An 18,950-nucleotide genomic window follows, 5' to 3' on the forward strand; every position below is an offset into this window, starting at 1 on the left:
AAAAATTACAAAATGATACTAAACAAACAAAAATCATGCTATTATAGATTTAAAAAAAGCTTGTGTAAGCAAGTATAACAATCACAAAATGACCAAAATGATTATGCTATCCTTACACATATCATTACATATTTACAGGTTTTAAATAAGGGGTTTTAAAAGGCAATGTGTCTGTTTAGAATTGTCCTAATGGTCTATTAGCTATTTTAATATTAGGCTTTATTGCTAATTATCATATTTAATGTAGGCCTACATAGAAAAAATAATTGCTATTTGTCCGTAAGGGTCCTTTATTTGTGAACACATGTGAAATGTAATCGTAAATCCACTGTAATTGACAAAATATTTTTTTAAAACAATTTATTTAATAAAATTATGAATGTCTTGTTGTTATTTAAAATGTGACAGCGGTGTTTTTCTATCTAAAATATATGTTTTTGCGTAAATCAATGTCTGCGTTTGAATTTCAAACTCTGTTCTGTTTTGTCCAATCACTAATCTGACTCTTGCGGGAGCAGCCATTTTACAGACGTTTATGGATCTATAGTGAGAGCGCGCGCTCAATCTGTCCGGCCCGCGAATGAAGCTGTGGAAGACGTCTTGCAACATTTCTAAACTACTGAGGCACTGGTAAGTTTAGTGAAAAGTTCGTTTACTTTAAACGCTTTACCATAAGCACCCGCCAAAGAGGAGAGGGTATTATTTGGGGTGTTGCACGGTCGTCGAAGTAATAATGAGTGGCACAATGCAAAGGTAACTCGGCCCCTTGTCGTATCGTACTACTAACGTAACGTTAGCTGAAAAAAAGATTTTTTGGAAGTCTAAAGATGATTACGTGTCATTTTTGCAACAAAACCCTTGAGACACTAAGAGGCTATGTGTTGCATTGTAAAGTTCACAGAAACGAACCCCGTTGCTTTTTCAAATGTGTTGGTGCTGGCTGTAAGCGAACATTTTGCTCTTACGCAGCATTTAAAGCACATTTCTATAGAGATCACAATGAGTCTGTATCAACCGTTAGTACTAAAGCAGTTGTTGCAGATTTTAAATGTGCCATTTCGTTGTGTGACCGCACGTTTAACACGGCTAAAGATGTAATATGCCACTTAAAAGAGCATTTAGCAGAAGGCCGACCTGTGGCTTGTCCAGTAACGGGTTGTAAAAATACTTTTACAATTAAATCGTCTTTTACAGCCCACATGTCAAGAAAGCATAGAGCTGCTTCAAATGATTCTATAAGTGACATTTACAGGGAAACTGTTTCTCAGTCGTCCACTGTCATTGAATGTGATGTTTCAAATGATGTAACAACACCTGAAACTACAGAATTGCCCCAAATTTCTAGTGAGTCGTTCCTTAGGAATATGTGTTTATTATACTTAAAACTGCAAGGACAGCTCCTCCTTCCAGCTTCAACAATTCAGACGATTGTTGAAGAGATGCAAAATGTGCATGAGTTGGGACAAGATTACACTTTAAGTAAACTGCGTTCCCTTTTAAAAAATGAGATGGATCTAGCAGATGAAGTTGTTAGTAAAGTCTGTGACTGTGTAAAGGATTCAGATCTGTTCTCTTTCTGTCATCAAGGACCACTGAGAACAACATATTCAAGAAGTCAGACATTCAAACAGATGTTCAAATACATAGAGCCTAAAAAGGTAACATTGGGAAATGATGAAAATATGACAAAGAAGTTTGCATATTACATACCTGTGAAACAAACATTGAGTAGCTTATTGGAATCGGAATTATGGAAGAATTCGCTGTGTCAGCCATCTTGTGAAATCGACTCGGATAATTTTGCTGACATTAGTGATGGCAAAATCTTTAAGTCCAACCAGTTCTTTCTTGAAAATCCAGAATGTCTGAAACTAATTATTTACCAGGATGCGTTTGAAATTGTCAATCCACTTGGATCTGCTAAAAAAAAGCACAAAGTAGTTGCAGTCTACCTCTCTTTGGGTAATTTACCTGCTCATGTGCGGTCCAATACTGATCACATGTTCCTCGCCTTGTTGTGTGGAGAGAACGACCTAAAGAAATTTGGAAGTGCTAAGGTTTTCTCGGAGCTGTTAGTGGATTTAAAAGATTTGGAGGAAAATGGAATAGCTGTAGGTGGTAAAGTAGTCAAAGGTGCACTGTATTGTATTGCTGGGGATAATTTGGGTTCACACGCCATTGGTGGGTTTACTGAAAATTTCAGTCGTGCTCAGTATTTTTGCAGGTATTGTGAAATCACAAGAAATGAATTTCAGAGTGATAACCCAAATGTTTGTGGTCCACAGCGCACCCCTGAAACATATGATTCTGCTGTTCATGATTTACAATCTGAAGACCGTCAAGACATCAAAGGAATAAAGGTAAACTCTGTTTTCAATACTTTGAAATCTTTCCATGTCTGCCAGCCTGGTCTCCCACCTTGTTTAGGCCATGACATATTTGAGGGTGTCTTATCCTATGATGTGGCATTGTACTTAAAGTATTTCATTAAGAAAAGACACTGGCTTACATATTCTGTTTTGAACCGTCGAATCAAGCAATTCAAGTACAAAAGTACTGATGCACTTACAAAGCCGTGTGCGGTCAATTCTGAGGTGTCCAAGCTTTCTGGGCAAGCTGTACAGAATTGGAACTTTTTAAGGTTGCTTCCTGTATTAATTGGTGACAAAGTGGAAAATTCAGAAGATGAAGTGTGGCAGTTAACTCTCCAGCTCAAAGATATTGTTGATTTGATTTGTGCACAAAAAATTTCATCATCACAAGTAGCCTATCTTGACTTTCTAATCCAAGAATATTTGGAATTAAGAAAGTCTTTGTTTCCTGAGAGTCCACTAAAACCAAAACATCATTTCTTGCGACATTATCCTGCACTAATTCTTAAATTTGGCCCCTTAATTCGATTGTGGACTATGCGTTTTGAAAGTAAGCATAGCTACTTCAAAAGATGTGCTAGGCATTTGAAAAATTTTAAGAATGTCTGCCTAACTCTATCCGAAAGGCATCAGATGTTTCAGGCATATCTTTCAGCTGGACCAGGATGCACTCCGCTTTTGCATGTCAAGGACAGTTGCACTTTTTACCCAAGTCTTTACAGTGAATCAATCAAACATGCAGTGAGAGAATTTAACTTTTCAGAGGTTAATACTACTGTGTCCACAGAAATAATGTATAAAGGAACGTCATACAAAAAAGGACATTTTCTTGTGTCTAAAAATGATGAGTTCATTGAGTTTGGAGAACTTCTCATCATTTTAATCCAAAATGACGTAGTTGTGTTTTTTGTATTGGGAATACAAAAAGCTGAATATCATTTTGAATACCATCTGTACTCTGTGACTAAACAGAGTACCAGGCTACAGTGTCTTAGCATTAATGACTTGGTTGATTTTTATCCGCTAACATCATACATTGTTAATGGGTACCAAGTCATTCCGCTGAAACACAGCGTGCTGTCGAAGTAAAGAGATCTTGCCCACAGAGGTGGAAAAAATATACTAAAAATCATCATGTATGCTTACTTAAAATAACATATAGTTTAAAAAGATAATTTTCCCAAAAATTAAAATGTTAATATCATTTACTTACCCTTGACTTTTTTTTCCAAACCTATTTGGGGTTTGTTTATTTTTTTTCTCAAGATGATATTTTGAAGAATGTTGTAACTATTGACTTCAATAGTATTTTTTCCTACTATGGAAGTCGATGATTACAAGTTTACAACATTCTTCTAATTGTTGGCACAAATAAAAAACCTCAAACTGGTATTAAATATGTCAAGGGTAAATAAATTATAGATTTAATTTTTTTTGGTGAACCATCCCTTTAAAAAATAGTAAGATCTGCATTTTGTTTGTTTTATTTGCAATTTGATTAACAGAAATAAACTCTTAATAATTTTAATAACTACATGTTTAATCACTACTTGCTTGATTTCAGTAATGACTGACTTGGAGACAACATTTCTACGTACTGCCATCACTGAGGTCTTGCCTAACCTTCCAGAGGCAACAAAAGACATTTTAGTGGAGTTATTGCAATCCATTGGAGTGGAGACATATGATGATTTTCAGTTTATTGAGGAATGCGATTTGCTGACAGCATTGAGGCCAATCCAAGCTCGAAAAGTCCTTGCTGCTTGGAAGTTAAGATGTAAGTCATGTGGTGCAGAATAGAATGCTACGAGACAAGTTCACAAAGTAACGTGTAAAAAGGTCTTGAAAAGAAAAAAACATCAACTTTGTGTTACTGACTATTGTTTGTGAATGACCTTTTGCAGGCCAGACACCAGAAACAAGCAGCTCACCACAACCTTCCACAGCCTTGCATAGTTCACCTGCAAGTTCTGAATCTTCCTCCACCAGCAGCTCCCAAAGCCCAGATGTAGGCTGGGTGGATACGTTTCTGATTCCATGGGATACATTTCCTCAGGAACTAATGCAATTTTTGGAGAGAGGAAAACGACTAAGTCCACGAATGAGAAGAGAGATGGTCCGAATTGTGGTAAATGAGATGATGCGAAAATGTTCATGCCCAAATAAAAGGAATTCTACTGAAGTTGCCAAAAAGATGGTAGCAAAGTATCCAGAGTCTCTCCTGGATGTAATAGAGGGGGATGTGGTTGGGCCAGGGTACCATTCTTTAGTGAAGCAGTTGCAGTATAGGATTGAAAATGTGAAGCGATCTACGACACCCAAAATAAGAAAACGAAGACATCAGACTGATGACTCTGACACGGACGAAATTCCTCCAGAAAAGAGGGCAGCAATTCAGGATACGTATGGATGCATTAACTGGCATGTAAAATTCCTGCCACAGGGAGAGACCTCTGAAAGTCAGGAGGAAAAGAAAGAGAAAATGAAGATAATGTCTCGTCAAACTGATGCAAACGCAGAAGAAGTCAGACATCTAATGAAATTGACTTTCTACACACAACGTAACCAAGTCAATCAGGGCAAGAATATAAAATGCCTCCTGGAGGATTGGCCATGGTGGTTTAATGAGCTTGGCATGGCAGTTCACTACAAGGAGCTTACCGGAATTGGTCTTTATGAAACTTTCACACGGAATCTGGACTTGAAGGTGAAACGACTACTAAACTACTTCAGTACTGTTGGTGTGAACAAAAACAAAAAGTTCCTGCAGGACTTAACAAAGTTTAAAGTGATGAGGGGAGAGCTATGTGGTTGCTCTGAAGATGTGAAAGAGATGTTGATGCTTTTGATTTCCTACTTTAATGAGAAGGAAGATGCTATGTTCTGTCATGTGGAGGACACATGCCTCGCAGAAGAGGTAGAGATGGACAAAGTTAATTTGACCCCAACACTTGTTGTGTGTGGTAAGTTTATTTTTTTATTTTTTATTTTTTTGCTATTAAAATGTTTTTGTAATGTTTTACTGTAGAGCTAAAATATGCTTTAAAAATCAGAATTTAAATTGTGTTAGTTTGAATTATTGACAATTATAATTTAATAAATCTGAAATTTTATATGCTGTTAAAAATTTTGAATTTAAATTTTCAAACTTGAATATTAAACATCTGAAATTTAAGACAACTGAACTTTTCAAGGCTGAAATTTTTTTAGACGTATTTTAAAACTTTTTTGTTCTGAATTCATAGAATGGAGATTTCCAGTTTGTAAAAGTACAGTTTCAAGTTTTCAGGATGAAGAAATTCAGAACATCAAATTCAAAATTATGAAATTTAAACCAGAAATTCAGATTGTGAAATTCAAATTCAGCAGAGAGTAGGTCAGGAGTCATCAACAGAGAAGAGTAGACGATCACTGAAAGGTTAAAGCTAAAGTTAAGCATTTTGGCTAATCACAGAGCTGCGTGAGTTTACTGGTATATGTGAGGCTCAGGAGGACACAATTCTTCTTCAAACTGACTATCGGGGTCAGCTATTTTCAAGAGTTTGTGTAATAAATATAGACATGCTTCAGTGAACTAAATTCATATATTTAATTCAATTACATCTCATTGGTTAATCAATTTTGTTTTTCATTTTTGCTTGCATTGTCAAACTCCCTGCGTTTTACAGCTGTGGTAAATGACATATTTGCATGCACATGCTTTTTCATGAAATTATATAAGATTCTATTTATTACAATATTTATAGTACAGCATAGCATATAGTATAGCATTTTAAAGAAGATTTTAATGTTTGCCAAAGCCTATCTTCAACACTAAAATGCTGCCTCTTTTAAATATCATCTATTCACAATCAAGATGTCATATTTAACCTTACATTTATTTTAATGATCAGATTTTTCCATATATTTAAAAAATATTACATTATTTTTGGCTAAAATAAATAAAAACTAAAATGTCCAATAGGTGGCGCCAAATCTCTATCTTTGTCACTGAATTGTTTATTCAGAGGCATTCAATTCGGCTCATTATAAATGAATTAAGTGACTCACTATAAATGACACGCTCAGAGATTCTTGTTAACCTCATTTGTTAAGTGCTTAAAACTTTGTTTCAAATGGTAACAACATAAAATGTTTTAATAAGTCTATATTGTTGTGAAAAGTGTACAGGGAAAACCACTAGATGAATTTTCAACTATATTTTTTTGTGACACGAAGCTAAAAGCATCCTTCCCCATACTTAAAGCTAAAATACATTAGTTTAATTTTACATTAGGCTATATGTAGACAAATAACATCGATTTTTACCTATTTCCAGACCCCCCCCAAATCCCCACCCTCATGGTGAGAGATTCCTAGTTTGACTTTTCGGTGATCGTCTACTCTTCTCTGTTGATGACTCCTGACCTACTCTCTGCTGAATCTGAATTTCACAATTTGAATTTCTGGTTTTGAATTTTAGAATATTGAATTAGATGTTCTCAATTTCTTCATCCTGAAAACCTAAAACTGTACTTTCACAAACTGGAAATCTGCAGTCTAAGAAAATACGTCTATAAACAATTTCAGCCTTGAAAAATTCAGTTGTCCTAAATATCAGATGTTCAATATTCAAATTAAGAAATTCAAAATTTGTAACAGCATATAAAAATTCAGATTTATTAAATTACAATTTGCAATAATTCAAACTAACAATTCAAATTCGGATTGTTTTTTGCATATTATAAGCTTCATACTTTACAATAAGAATAAATTTGTTACCATTAATAATCATGAACGTACAACAATACTTATATAGCATTAATTAATTGTTGTTACTCATTATTATGTATTTCAAGATCAAAGACTGTCATGATGACATTAAATAGACTGTTCAGTAAAAGTATTGTTAATTGTACATTCATTTTAAATAAAGGTAACAAATAAATCTTGATAAGTTTTTTTTTTTATTTGTTTTTATTTTTTAATTTATGGTATCATAATTAAATACCAAATTTAACTTTTATTTAACTGTTTTCTTAGGCCAATCCTGCTTTTCGTCGAAGCGTTTCATGCTGTGTGTGGATCAAAATATTGTACATGACAACATCCCCTCCTTCATTTCCGCCCTGTGCATGATGTTTGGAAGCTATTATTGCTTTAACATCCATTACCCATCAGAGCTGGCATCAACCTTGGAGTTTTTGCAGAGGTATGTTTTTTTTTTTGTTTTTTTTTTTTGTACAGGCTTTATACAGCATTGAAGTGGAAAAAAAATTTAAGTAACTGATGCAGTGGCTTTTTATGAATACTTAAATTGCTAATGCAAAGTTTTCTTTTTATTTTCCCTTTTATTTGTATAGGTTGATAAATGTCACTATAATTTAAATTAAAAAGGCATTTTTCCCAAAAAAATAAGACTTTTTTTATCATTAATACAATTATTTTTTTCTCTTTTTTGCTCAGGTGTTTCTTCTCTATCAACCCAGAGAAAGGCACTAAAGTGGAGGAAACAAACACAGCCCGACTTCATGTGAACCCAAGAGTTCTTACCTTGATTCAGGAGCTTTCAGATCATGAATGGCGTGACGTCTAAATATGGACTGAAGTCAGTAAGATTTGACAAACAGTGAATGCCAGTTTCTCAGGTTTATTTGATCTGCCATGCTTAATGTATGTGTTAAGTTTGTACACAACTGTTAAGAGTTTTTATTGCTCTAGTGTTTTCTGAATTAGGTTATTTCTGAATTGCTTGTTTGTATGGAATATTTGTTTATAAAACAACTCTTAAATGTTCTTAAACCGATTTAAGAGAAAAGTCAGTAACATTTTATAATAACTACACACTATAAATAATTTATTAAGCATTAGCATATAGTGAATTCATTAACTGTTGAGCACTAACTCTAAATTAATAAACATTATTTGGCAGTTTATAACAACTGCTAAAATGCTGTATTCTTGATTTAAAAACACGTGTAATGTGCTTAATAATTGTGTTTTCATACTTTGTTAATGATTCTTTTTCCATTACTAAATTAAGTACTGCATTATTTACAAACCAGTTGTATTTAAGAGTATTTCAGGGTTTTTAGGATCATTTAGAATGAGTTGGTAAATGGTTAATAAACTATTCAAATCAACATTTATAATTCTTATTATTCAGGCATATATTAATAGTTAATTTGTATGTTATTTAATTCTTTATTAACTCAACTTCATCCAACTTCATCCTCACTAATCCAAAGTGAGGACTATGCTTTATAAATGCCTTATAAATGACAATTAAATGTTTAGTTAAATTCTAAACAGGAAATAATTGATAAAGAAAAGGGTTTTTTTTTTTCATTTCTATTTATTATAAAATCCACAAATGAAACTGTATCAAATGAAAAATAAATCTTTGCAACCTTATGTAAAATAAAATCACTGTACAGTTTAAACATCGCTAAATAACATTGAAATGTTGCATCATTGTGTTAAATTGTTATATTGTTGTTTAATCCAATTTTATGTTATATTTTGACACTCCTGTTATTCAGCAATAATTAAACTTCACAGTAATTTTACTTATTAGATAAGATTGCAAAGCTTATTGTTAATTTGATACTGAGCCTTTAATTGTCATTTATAAGGAATTTATAATGCATGAATAGTCTTCACTTCAGATTAGGTCACAAAACTACATGAAGTTGTGCTAGTAAAGCATTTATTAACATAAATAGTAACCATTACTATATGCCTGAATAATAAGAATTATAAATGTTGATTTCAATAGTTTATTAATCATTTACTAACTCAATCTCATTGATTTTAATTATCCCCAACTACTTTTAAATACAAATGGTTCATAAATAATGCAATACTTAATTTAGTCATGAAAAATCAATCACTCACAAATTATGAAAGCACACTTATTAAGCACATTATGTGTGCTCATAAGTCAAGAATAGAGCATTTGTAGCCGTTGATATAAACTGCTTACTAACATCTATTAATGTAGAGTTAATGCTTAACATTTAACAAATTCACTATATGCTAATGCACGATAAATGATTCATACGTGTGTAGATATTATGAAGTGTTACTGGAAAGTCATTCATTTTATTGCCATTTATTGCAATTTTAGTTTTACTGGCAATGTCTGCCATCTCTTTGCCTATTACGTTCCTTATTTGTTTCCAAAAAGACAATCATTATCTGTCACATGCTCTCTAAAAGATGAATGTCGTTTGTAAGGAAAGTAAGCAATACAAATTTGTGTTGTAAACTGACAGACAGTGTTGACTTGTTTATGGTTAATAAATACAAATTATAATTGGATTACTAAGTTTTTGAGTGCAGTTTCTATGATATATGCATATCTAGAATTTATATCCCTGAGTACTGTTTAACATACAGTACAAGTTATCATATATGGTAAAGCAAATGATTTACAGTTGCTACTAAAATCAAACTATGTTCAGTATATGAAACAACATTGGTCTTCTCAAAGGAATTGGTTTAGGTGTGGTTGTGCCATTTCAGAAAAGATTTACTTGTCTACATTTTTTGATTATTATGAATAAACACAATTGACAATTGATTTTATGCTGTTAAGTTGTTTACCTAAAAAGCATTTTCATTAATTATTGTCATAATTATTGTGGCAAACACAGCTGCCTACAGAATTTTTTTGTTTAAATATTAATGTAATTATTAATTTTAGAAATGGTATTAATTAGTAAATATGCTGATTTGTTTTTTCACGTAATCTATATGTTCAACAGTTTTAAATTGTAAAGAGGTTTACATTTTTATTGTAATTTTTACAAAATTATTCTGGCAACCACAGCTGCCAAAATATTTTTGTAAAAGCAACAAGATTTTATTGTTTTAATACTAAAAATGTAAATATTTTGTACACAAAATTTCTGTAAATTTTACATATTATTAAATTGTTTTTTACATAATTATTCTGTCAATATACAGTTTTAAATTGTAAACAGGTTTACAATTTTATTGTATTTTTTACAAAATTATTCTGGCAACCACAGCTGCCAAATTTCTTTGGTAAAAACAACAAGATTTTTTTGTTTAAATACAAAAAATTTTGCTATTTTTTACACAGAATTTCTGTAAATTTTACATATTATTAAATTGTTTTTTACATAATTATTCTGTCAATATACAGTTTTAAATTGTAAACAGGTTTACAATTTTTTGGTATTTTTTACAAAATTATTCTGGCAACCACAGCTGCCAAATTTTTTTTGTAAAAACAACGGAATTTTTTTTACAGTGTAGGGTTGCGCTGTTGTGAAAATAGCAACAAGTTGCGCCAAACACATCTTGTGCTTTATTGCGCTGGGTGTATAATAGAGCCCTAATGTCATTCTGGGGTGCGTTTCCTAAACAACGACGCAACTATCACATTACGATGCATTGTTTGGGAAAAAAAAACTATATAGTGACGAGTGTTTTCCAAAACCCGTAGTTTCCCTGTCGCAGATCCATCGCTTGAACCACGTTAGTTATAACGTAAAACGCCCATAATGATGCTCTAAACTGGGCGGAGTAACTAGCCTACTTCTTTAGAGAAAAACCCATAATTTCTTTGTGCAAACTATATTGTCTTATACCCACAGGCATTTAAAATAGAATCCAGTATTAGATTTGGTAAAAACATGCACTCGCTTTCTTTATTTACTGAAATATATGTAAATGGCACATAGGGCCTATGTTTGCTTTACTAATATTATTGAGAAGTTGAACATTACATATTCTATTCTAAAACATATCACTTACAAAAATTAACACTATTCTAATATCATAATCACATAAATAATCTCAAATCATATAAATAAATAATGAGGCTATTTATTATCAAATGAAATGTAAAATTTATTATTTATTGGATATGAAAAAATCATACTTTAATAACAATATTAATGATGATTATGATGATAATTATTATTATTATTAGTAAGTAGGATATTGTTTTTTCGGCCCCCATTCAGAGCCGTTTTAGGCAAACATCAGTGGTTTCAAAAATCAGTAATACAATAAAAAAAGACAACTTCAAACAAGGGCGACGTAATGGCGCAGTAGGTAGTACTGTCATCTCACAGCAAGAAGGTCTCTGGTTCGAGCCTTGGCTAGGTCAGTTGGCATTTCTATGTGGAGTTTGCATGTTCTCCCCGTGATCGCGTGGGTTTCCTCTGGGAGCTCCGGTTTCCCCCAAAAGTCCAAAGACGTGGTACAGGTGAATTGGGTAAGCTAAATATGTCTGTAGTGTATGTGTGTGAATGAGTGTGTATGGATGTTTCCCAATGATGGGTTGCAGCTGGAAGGGCATCCGCTGCGTAAAACATGCTAGATAAGTTGGCAGTTCATTATGCTGTGGTGACCCCAGATTAATAAAGGGACTAAGTCAAAAAGAAAATGAATGACCTTCAAACAATAGGATAAATACAAACAATACAATAAATAAAAAGATATAGAGAAAATGTATAAATGCAAGAATTTATTGTATTTAAAAAATGTTTAAACATATTAAGTTACTGTTTTAAAAAAAATTTGCCTACTATGCAAATATTGCATCACATTTCATGGTATGAATTAAATGAAAAATATCAATCATATTACTAAGAATGGGGAAAAGTGCCATGCTCAGAATGCTCAACTGCCCGGCCACAGTGAAGAAAGTCCTGCCTTCCAGTTGAAATAGCCAATTATCAATCTTTAGAGCCATCTGTTTTTTGCAACACAATCTCACGGCACTTTTTGATTTAGTGACTAATGCGTATGCATTTGTACAATCTCATTTGTACAAATGCATACACATTGTACTCATTTGTCACTTTAAAACGTTTTTAACTTAATTAAAATGCTTAAGAAACAACTTATGCGACGGGTTAATTAAGATTTTTTTAGTGATGTAAAATCTTTGATTTCATTTGGACTTCAGTGATCGGTTTTTAACATTTCAGAGTTCTCTCATTCAGTAAGACAGAACGTTGGTCTTGGATGAACATCCTGGAGGCATTGCAAACATGGCCATCAAGTTAAAAGACATTCCTTGAAAGGGACTTTGATTAATTTAAATGGAGTTTTATTCAAGTTTTTAAAGTTATTTACTGATGAGCACTGACTGATACTCATATTTTATGGTGATTCTCCCATCTGTTGTTTGTTTAACATTAAATGACAGTGATTCTTGAAGACTGAATACACGTTTTAATTTCTCAGATCCTTTATATAGAATCCAATGGTGAAAAGCTCTGTTTTCTAGTATCTACAGCATCTGACAATCAAATAGCATTACTTGAATTGACTGATTTGGAGGTGGTGGCATAGGAAGGGAGACATCTATAGTATATTGGCACATTTTGTCATCTCCACTGCTAGGGGGCGCATAATCACAGCAAAAAAGGGGCATGTTTGGGAGCTTTATACTGTGCATATAGAGCAAATCGGCTCTACATACTGTGTTTTGACAGACATTTGCCATGCCACCATGCAGACACCGGCTTCACCAATCCAAGGCAAAAATTGCTTGTTAGCAATTTTGCAATCAAAATAACCACAAACTAAAAACTAAATCCATTTGGAGTGTTTGATTCAGCTCTGTTTAGAAACAATGAGCTATATTTCCCTCAGCGTATCAGCCCCAGCAAGCATTTTTTCTGTGTGCTTTTAAATGACATCTAATAGACATCCAAACATAGATGTATTGGTTAAAACAAGGCTATATTTGGGCTGTTGGTGAAAATCAATTGAAATGTAGTTTAAAAATAGTCTAGTCATCAAATAGATAGGTAAAATAAATGACTACACAAGTCTGTGGAATAGTAAATTGTCTATCTTTGGATTTGTTAGTTTATTTTTACTGACACCCCAAATTTATCCATATATCAGACATACTGTATATATTAGATGCCTTTTACACACAAAAAGCTTGCTATGAAGTTGCAGAAATGCTTCTTAATAAAAAATATATTTCAGTATAGTAGTCAACATTTGAAGCAGATCAAAACCTTTAACAAACTTGTCCTAAAATTAAAATAACACCCATTCTTATCTTTTTTTTTTGATTCCCCTTTCAATGTTGACTATTACAATTCTGTAAACTCTCACCATTCATCACCTGTTAATTCTCTTCTGAAAAGTGTGTAGTAGCAGAAAAAACGAATTTATTTTAAGCTCATGCCATTCAATTAATGTTTCATATTATTTAAAAATTATGATGACTTATATTAATATTATTGTATACTTTTCAATGGCTGGGTCTTTATACATTACATGTGAGTATAGAATGTGTTTGAAATTCGATTTTGGAGCTGGTACTACACTTAAACCCATGTAGAATACTGTAGGATGGTGTTGGTATTGTTATATTCATGTGGTTGAAACTCCAGTGAAAGTGAAGGATGTGTGTGTAGGATCGTTGGCATGAGGCAGCTTGAGTGTTTGTGTGAATACAGCTGGTAGGAGGCTAAAGTGCAAGAAAGTCAGCAAACAAATCGTGAAATGTCAGTAGGAGTGAATCCCTCTGCATTAGACCTCTCTCTGACCAGTGTGATATGATCTCTGATCATCTTCAACACCTCGTAATGCTGGTATCACACTTGCAAAAACAGTCATCGGACACTATTAGTCACCTCTAACGGAGGTGATGCATCATGACATAGCAAAAGGCATTGGCAGTTTTTATTATTTTACTTGGGCAAAGGTTTTCATTTGATCGTGCATTACAGATGAAGAATGTTCAGTGAATGAAGACAATTGGTTCTTTTTGGTGGATTTAAAAAATATATATATATCAGGCAGGTTGATTTGGTGCTAGAAAAAAACACAATATCAAAGTGTACTCTCATATGATTATGTCAGAAGGCAATAAAGTTCATTCATTCATTCATTTTCTTTTCGGCTTATTCCCTTTATTAGTTTGGGGTTGCCACAGCGGAATACACTGCCAACTTATCCAGCATATGTTTTATGCATCGGATGCCTTTCCAGATGCAACACATCACTGGAAAACATCTATACTTATTCACAATTTAGCTCACCCAATTCACCTATAGTGCATGTCTTTGGACTGTGGGGTAAACCGGAGCACCCCGAGGAAACCCACATTAACAAGGGGAGAACATGCAAACTCCACACAGTCCCAACCGAGCCTCGAACCAGTGACCTTCTTGCTGTGAGGGAAACATGCTACCTACTGCGCCATTGTGCAGCCCGGCAATAAAATTATAATTGTGAAAACAATATCTCGATCTTGCAAAGAACTATTTTAGGTTTTTACTAACAGCAACCAAGTCTTTAAATTAGTGCAGTCTCATTGGTATGAAGTTATAAGTTGAAGTATTAAGATATTTAAAATAGGAGATTAAACATAACGTCACTGGGCAAATAAAGTAAAACAGTTGCTGCAATAAATAATAACTATAAATAACTTTTTTTTGTCCTGTTGCTTGTAATGGTATTAAAATGGTAGTGCACCTAAGCTATGTAATGGCCTTCCCATCAGCATCAGGAATGCCGCTTCTCTGGACTGTTTTTAGAAACACTACACGACATAAGCGTGTTTATGTAGTGAGTATGTCTCCAACATTTATTAGATTGGCTAGGAATATTTATGAATGTCTCCAATAGACACGCAGAGCAGCATTACGTTTTGGTGAGATCATGACCCGCTATTTAAAAAAACATAATATTTTCAATGAGAATCTGTATTGTAGCCATGGCGAAATTAAATTTGGTGTGGCGCCCCGCCATGTAAGAATGAATGTATCCTCTACACCACGCATATGTAGACATTGGATGAAATACAAGGTCATGAAATGTACTTGAAAGTCTTGGAAAAATTATGGAAAGTCAGAATTTAGGTAGTAAAAATGTGTATAAACCCTGAAAGTATTTGAAAAATATAAAAGGGATAAATTTGCTGTATAAATACTACTTCTGTTTTTAAAATATTCAGATTTCATAGTAAATTACTACTGTATTTTTGTGGTAAAATATTGGAATTTTAGCAGCACTTTAATCAGCATCAACACCAAACTAAACAGCGTTCAGCAAGTCTCACCTCAGAATATCTCATCACATCCAAACATAGCCCAGATTAATGTCTGTCAATAAAAGGGAAGTCTTAAAGCGTTTTACACTACCACATTAGTTGCCATGGAGGAGTATGACTGTACTGGAAAATTTCTCCACAGTCCTCCCGACTTTACAGCTGAATAGATGATTTAAATTTCAATGTCAGCCCTCGGAGCAAGCAAATGGATTGTATCATTGAGTGTCTTTTGAGGAGTCCCAGGTGTTCTTACACCATTATTATCATCCACTCAGAACAGCTCAACAGCGTTTAGTTTGTGCTATGAATCATCAGTTCAAGTTTAAAATAAATTCACAATGATGGTGATTAGGGAACTGCCTTTTTGTTTATTTGCAATTACAGAAGCCAAGTGCATCCATTGAATTGTCCTTTGTGCATTTTGTTGGCTTTTTTCCTTGTTGTTTGTGCACAGAGCAAACCACCGGTTAGCCTTCCTGTATTCACACACACATAGACACACACTTCCCTCCTGACTGAGGAAATCTCAGTGAACTGAGCTATCCGCTCTAAACAAGAAATGCCAAACTGCTACTGAGATGCTTTGATATGTTTTTGTTGTTGTTGTTGATCTATGAAACTTTGCATTGTATGCAAAAACTTTTTGCATAAGATGTACCATGGCAGCATCAGCAACGACTGAATGGCCTGAATTAAGGTTTTATTCCAGCCCAGGCTTATTAAAAATAATCATTCAGTTCGTTTTAGTGAAACCTGAAATATGTTGCTTCAGTTACGTTTTAGTGCCTGTTTCAGGAGATAAATCAACTAGAGGGTGTCATTTACATTTGTGAAAATCTGAAATGCTTAACATAGGTTAGGTTTTGTTCAACTTAGGCTCATTCTAAAAATTGTAGTCTTGTTTCTGGAGATCGCAAATTATGTAGCCAGAAGTACTTATGGCTGCATTTCGTCTTTAATCCGAATGCTACATGGCATTATGATGCAGATTCTTTTTGCGTTGACCACTTACCTCTTTGTGGATGGCTTTCCCACTGTTACCAGTTTGTTAAGTAGCTCGCCATGTATGTCGGATGACTTGAGATGCAGAGAGAAGTTGACCACAACGACGGGGTTTGAGTTTGGTGTAAAACGGTTCCAGAAAGTGGCTAAGACAAAAACAGAAGGCAAAAAATAAAATAAGCAAGTAAATAACAGGGTTAGATTGTGGTAAATCTGAAAATGTGGTCAAAATCAGGCGAGGGCGTTACTTTTTTTGGATTGCTTTTTAAAACTGTCATTGGGTTTAGGGACGCGGGTGGGCGTCGGTCAATCCGTGCTTTTCAAAACACTATTGGTTGGGACTGGGGAGGAGGAGGGTGGGTCAGTTCATCAGTCAGTCATTCTGTCAGGCAGACGACAGCAACCTCTGGTAAATTTATGCAAGAACAGCAGACGCGAACAGCACTCATTAGAGAAATTTTAGATCTCAAAAAACGAATTTGCGAAAACAAAAACTCCAAAAAAAATGCACCTCACCTGTATTTGGTGCTCTTCAGAAATGTATATAGTGGTACGTTTTCAGAATGAGCCTTGGTTGGTTCTGATGTTTCACAAACCCTTGGTTTTTTGTTTTGTTTTTTGAACTGTGCTTCACTCAAGTGATCTTGAACAGCAATACATCACTGCACAAAGTGAACTACAGACCACACCAGAAAAGTTGTTCATATGTAGATAGACAGGTGACGTAAATGTATTTGATTGCTAATCATATTGTTTAGTTGTTTTGTATGGGATCAAAATCCTGACAAATTTTTTGCGGTTGTAGATCAAATAACCATTGGAACTAAAAAAAACGCAACACACACCTCCCACCAGCGCCGATATACAGCCATATCGCACTGCTACTCGTGTGATATTGCTCATATATATATATATATATAAAATGTATAAAGGCGTTAATAAATAAAGGTTTAAATGAGCATTTCATACAAGCATTTTAGAAAAAATGTCAGATAGGTGGGCCTTCAAAAATTGATCTTAGAATTAAGTGGGCCCTGAAGTGAAAAAGGTTGAGAACCCCTGATGTATAGTGTGCCATTTGTGACGCAGCTATTGACTTCAACAAGAATTCAACAAGACAAAATTTCCCCTAGTTGTAGATTCACTGATATGCCACACACTGTTTATTCCTCCTTTGTTATGGTGATAAATGGTGCTGATGATTGAGAGGGATAAAGACGGATTTCTCCTTTAACTTGCTGACATGCTCACTTGTTGCTGGTGTTTTTGTGGTGTGAGTCATTGGTCACTTCGTCACTTTGTCACAGTGCAGTCTCCTTAAAGTGGAAATTCATATATAGGCTGCCTGTAACTTGTGAAGGCTAGATAGCTTTTTAAAGCACACCATATGGACGTTTCTCCAATTGGCAACCTAGCACATATGAGAGAAGACAAAGAAGGGAGGAGTTCTGGGTGGTGTTGGAAAAGATGAGTACAGTCTGTAAGTTTAAGCTGCTCACGCTGATGATTAAAGGCACATTTTAAGCCAAAAGTGAACATTCTCTCATCATTTACTCACTTCAGTGTTATTCCAGACATCTCTGTAGCTTATTTCTTTTCTAGAAACACATCTGGAGGAATTTATTTACTGGATTGTACAAGTTGCTCTTTTAAATACAATCTAAATGACTAGAGACATTGTATTGTTTTATAACAACAAGATAAGAAAAATAATTTTAACTTTTGGGTGAACTAACCCTTTAAAGCAGAGGTCTTAAACTCAAATTGGGGGGCAATTTCAGTAACTGTTTTAAGGGCCGTTTTAACATTCAGACACATGAAAAAAGTGTAAACGTGATGTAATTGATGCATTTTAGGACAACAGACATGATGTTAAATGATGCTTATATATTACAAGCATTACTTGTCACCAGTGATAATGCAAATTAGCACGATTTTGCGTCACACTGTTACTGGTTTTTAAAGAGTTATTCATGTCATATTCTAGCAACATACGCAAAAAAAATAACTAACTAAACCGAAAGGCTCTAAAACTCATGTAGATGTTTTGTTTGTGTTGTTGTTTCTGGAGTAATCAAAGTGCAAGCTGTATTTGCTGCAGCTCATTTCGTTTAAAGACACACTCACACAAAAACATACAAAATATATAATAAATAGTAATAGTAAATAGTAAACTGTTAGTGATTTTGAACTGAAAACATGTTCTGGAGACATAAAGCTTAAACAATTGGCACACTAGGACCCTTTTAAGAAAATAATTTAAAAAAAAACTGTAGGCAAATAATTAGTCAGAGGATAAGGCATGATAAAGCATGCTTGGATCCGCATGCAATACTCACATGAAGGCTGGTGATTTCATATGCAAAAAGCACTGTCACTAGTGCCATTATAGCATCCTCAGAATATTAACCAGAATCGGCCTTTATGACCATTGTGAAAGAGAATAGCACAGGTCTATTGTCCACTGATGCGAGCGTGAAGAAAACTGTCTTAGGGCAGCTGAGTCACTGCACGACTCAAACCGATTCCCATCA

At 34.0% G+C, this 18,950-nt stretch overlaps 3 protein-coding genes across 7 annotated transcripts in view; 2 read left to right on the plus strand and 1 right to left on the minus strand.

Moving 5' to 3' along the window:
* Positions 1 to 18,950, minus strand: part of vdac2 (voltage-dependent anion channel 2) — a 732,443-nt gene that overhangs the window by 521,890 nt on the left and 191,603 nt on the right. The gene's annotated exons all lie outside the window — the stretch shown is intronic.
* Positions 1 to 18,950, plus strand: part of tet1 (tet methylcytosine dioxygenase 1) — a 101,466-nt gene that overhangs the window by 35,557 nt on the left and 46,959 nt on the right. The gene's annotated exons all lie outside the window — the stretch shown is intronic.
* LOC147841027 (uncharacterized) lies at positions 526 to 9,674 on the plus strand. 4 transcript variants are annotated; one of them, XR_015505856.1, is made up of 7 exons: positions 526 to 630; positions 2,286 to 2,360; positions 3,937 to 4,149; positions 4,277 to 5,335; positions 7,395 to 7,563; positions 7,818 to 8,438; positions 9,130 to 9,674. XR_015505856.1 is itself a non-coding variant. In XM_087279173.1 (6 exons), exons 3-6 carry the CDS (start codon positions 3,939 to 3,941, stop codon positions 7,945 to 7,947), a joined length of 1,569 nt encoding a protein of 522 aa, XP_087135299.1. In that variant the 5' UTR covers positions 526 to 630; positions 2,286 to 2,360; positions 3,937 to 3,938; the 3' UTR covers positions 7,948 to 9,674. The 4 variants fall into 4 exon arrangements, 1 of the variants encoding a protein (XP_087135299.1); XR_015505857.1 differs by having other exon boundaries at positions 7,818 to 8,393; positions 9,227 to 9,674; XR_015505858.1 differs by having other exon boundaries at positions 7,818 to 8,199; positions 9,384 to 9,674.

Source organism: Danio rerio, chromosome 13 (genome assembly GCF_052040795.2).
Source record: "Danio rerio strain M-AB ecotype USA chromosome 13, GRCz13ab, whole genome shotgun sequence".
NCBI lineage: Eukaryota > Metazoa > Chordata > Actinopteri > Cypriniformes > Danionidae > Danio > Danio rerio.

Bases quoted from the DNA above. Each gene is read 5' to 3' on its own strand.
- LOC147841027 (XM_087279173.1), top strand. From the start codon at position 3,939: ATGACTGACTTGGAGACAACATTTCTACGTACTGCCATCACTGAGGTC. The intron at 5,336-7,394 runs GTAAGTTTATTT...CTGTTTTCTTAG, and splicing joins CCCAACACTTGTTGTGTGTG to GCCAATCCTGCTTTTCGTCG. The intron at 7,564-7,817 runs GTATGTTTTTTT...TTTTTTGCTCAG, and splicing joins ACCTTGGAGTTTTTGCAGAG to GTGTTTCTTCTCTATCAACC.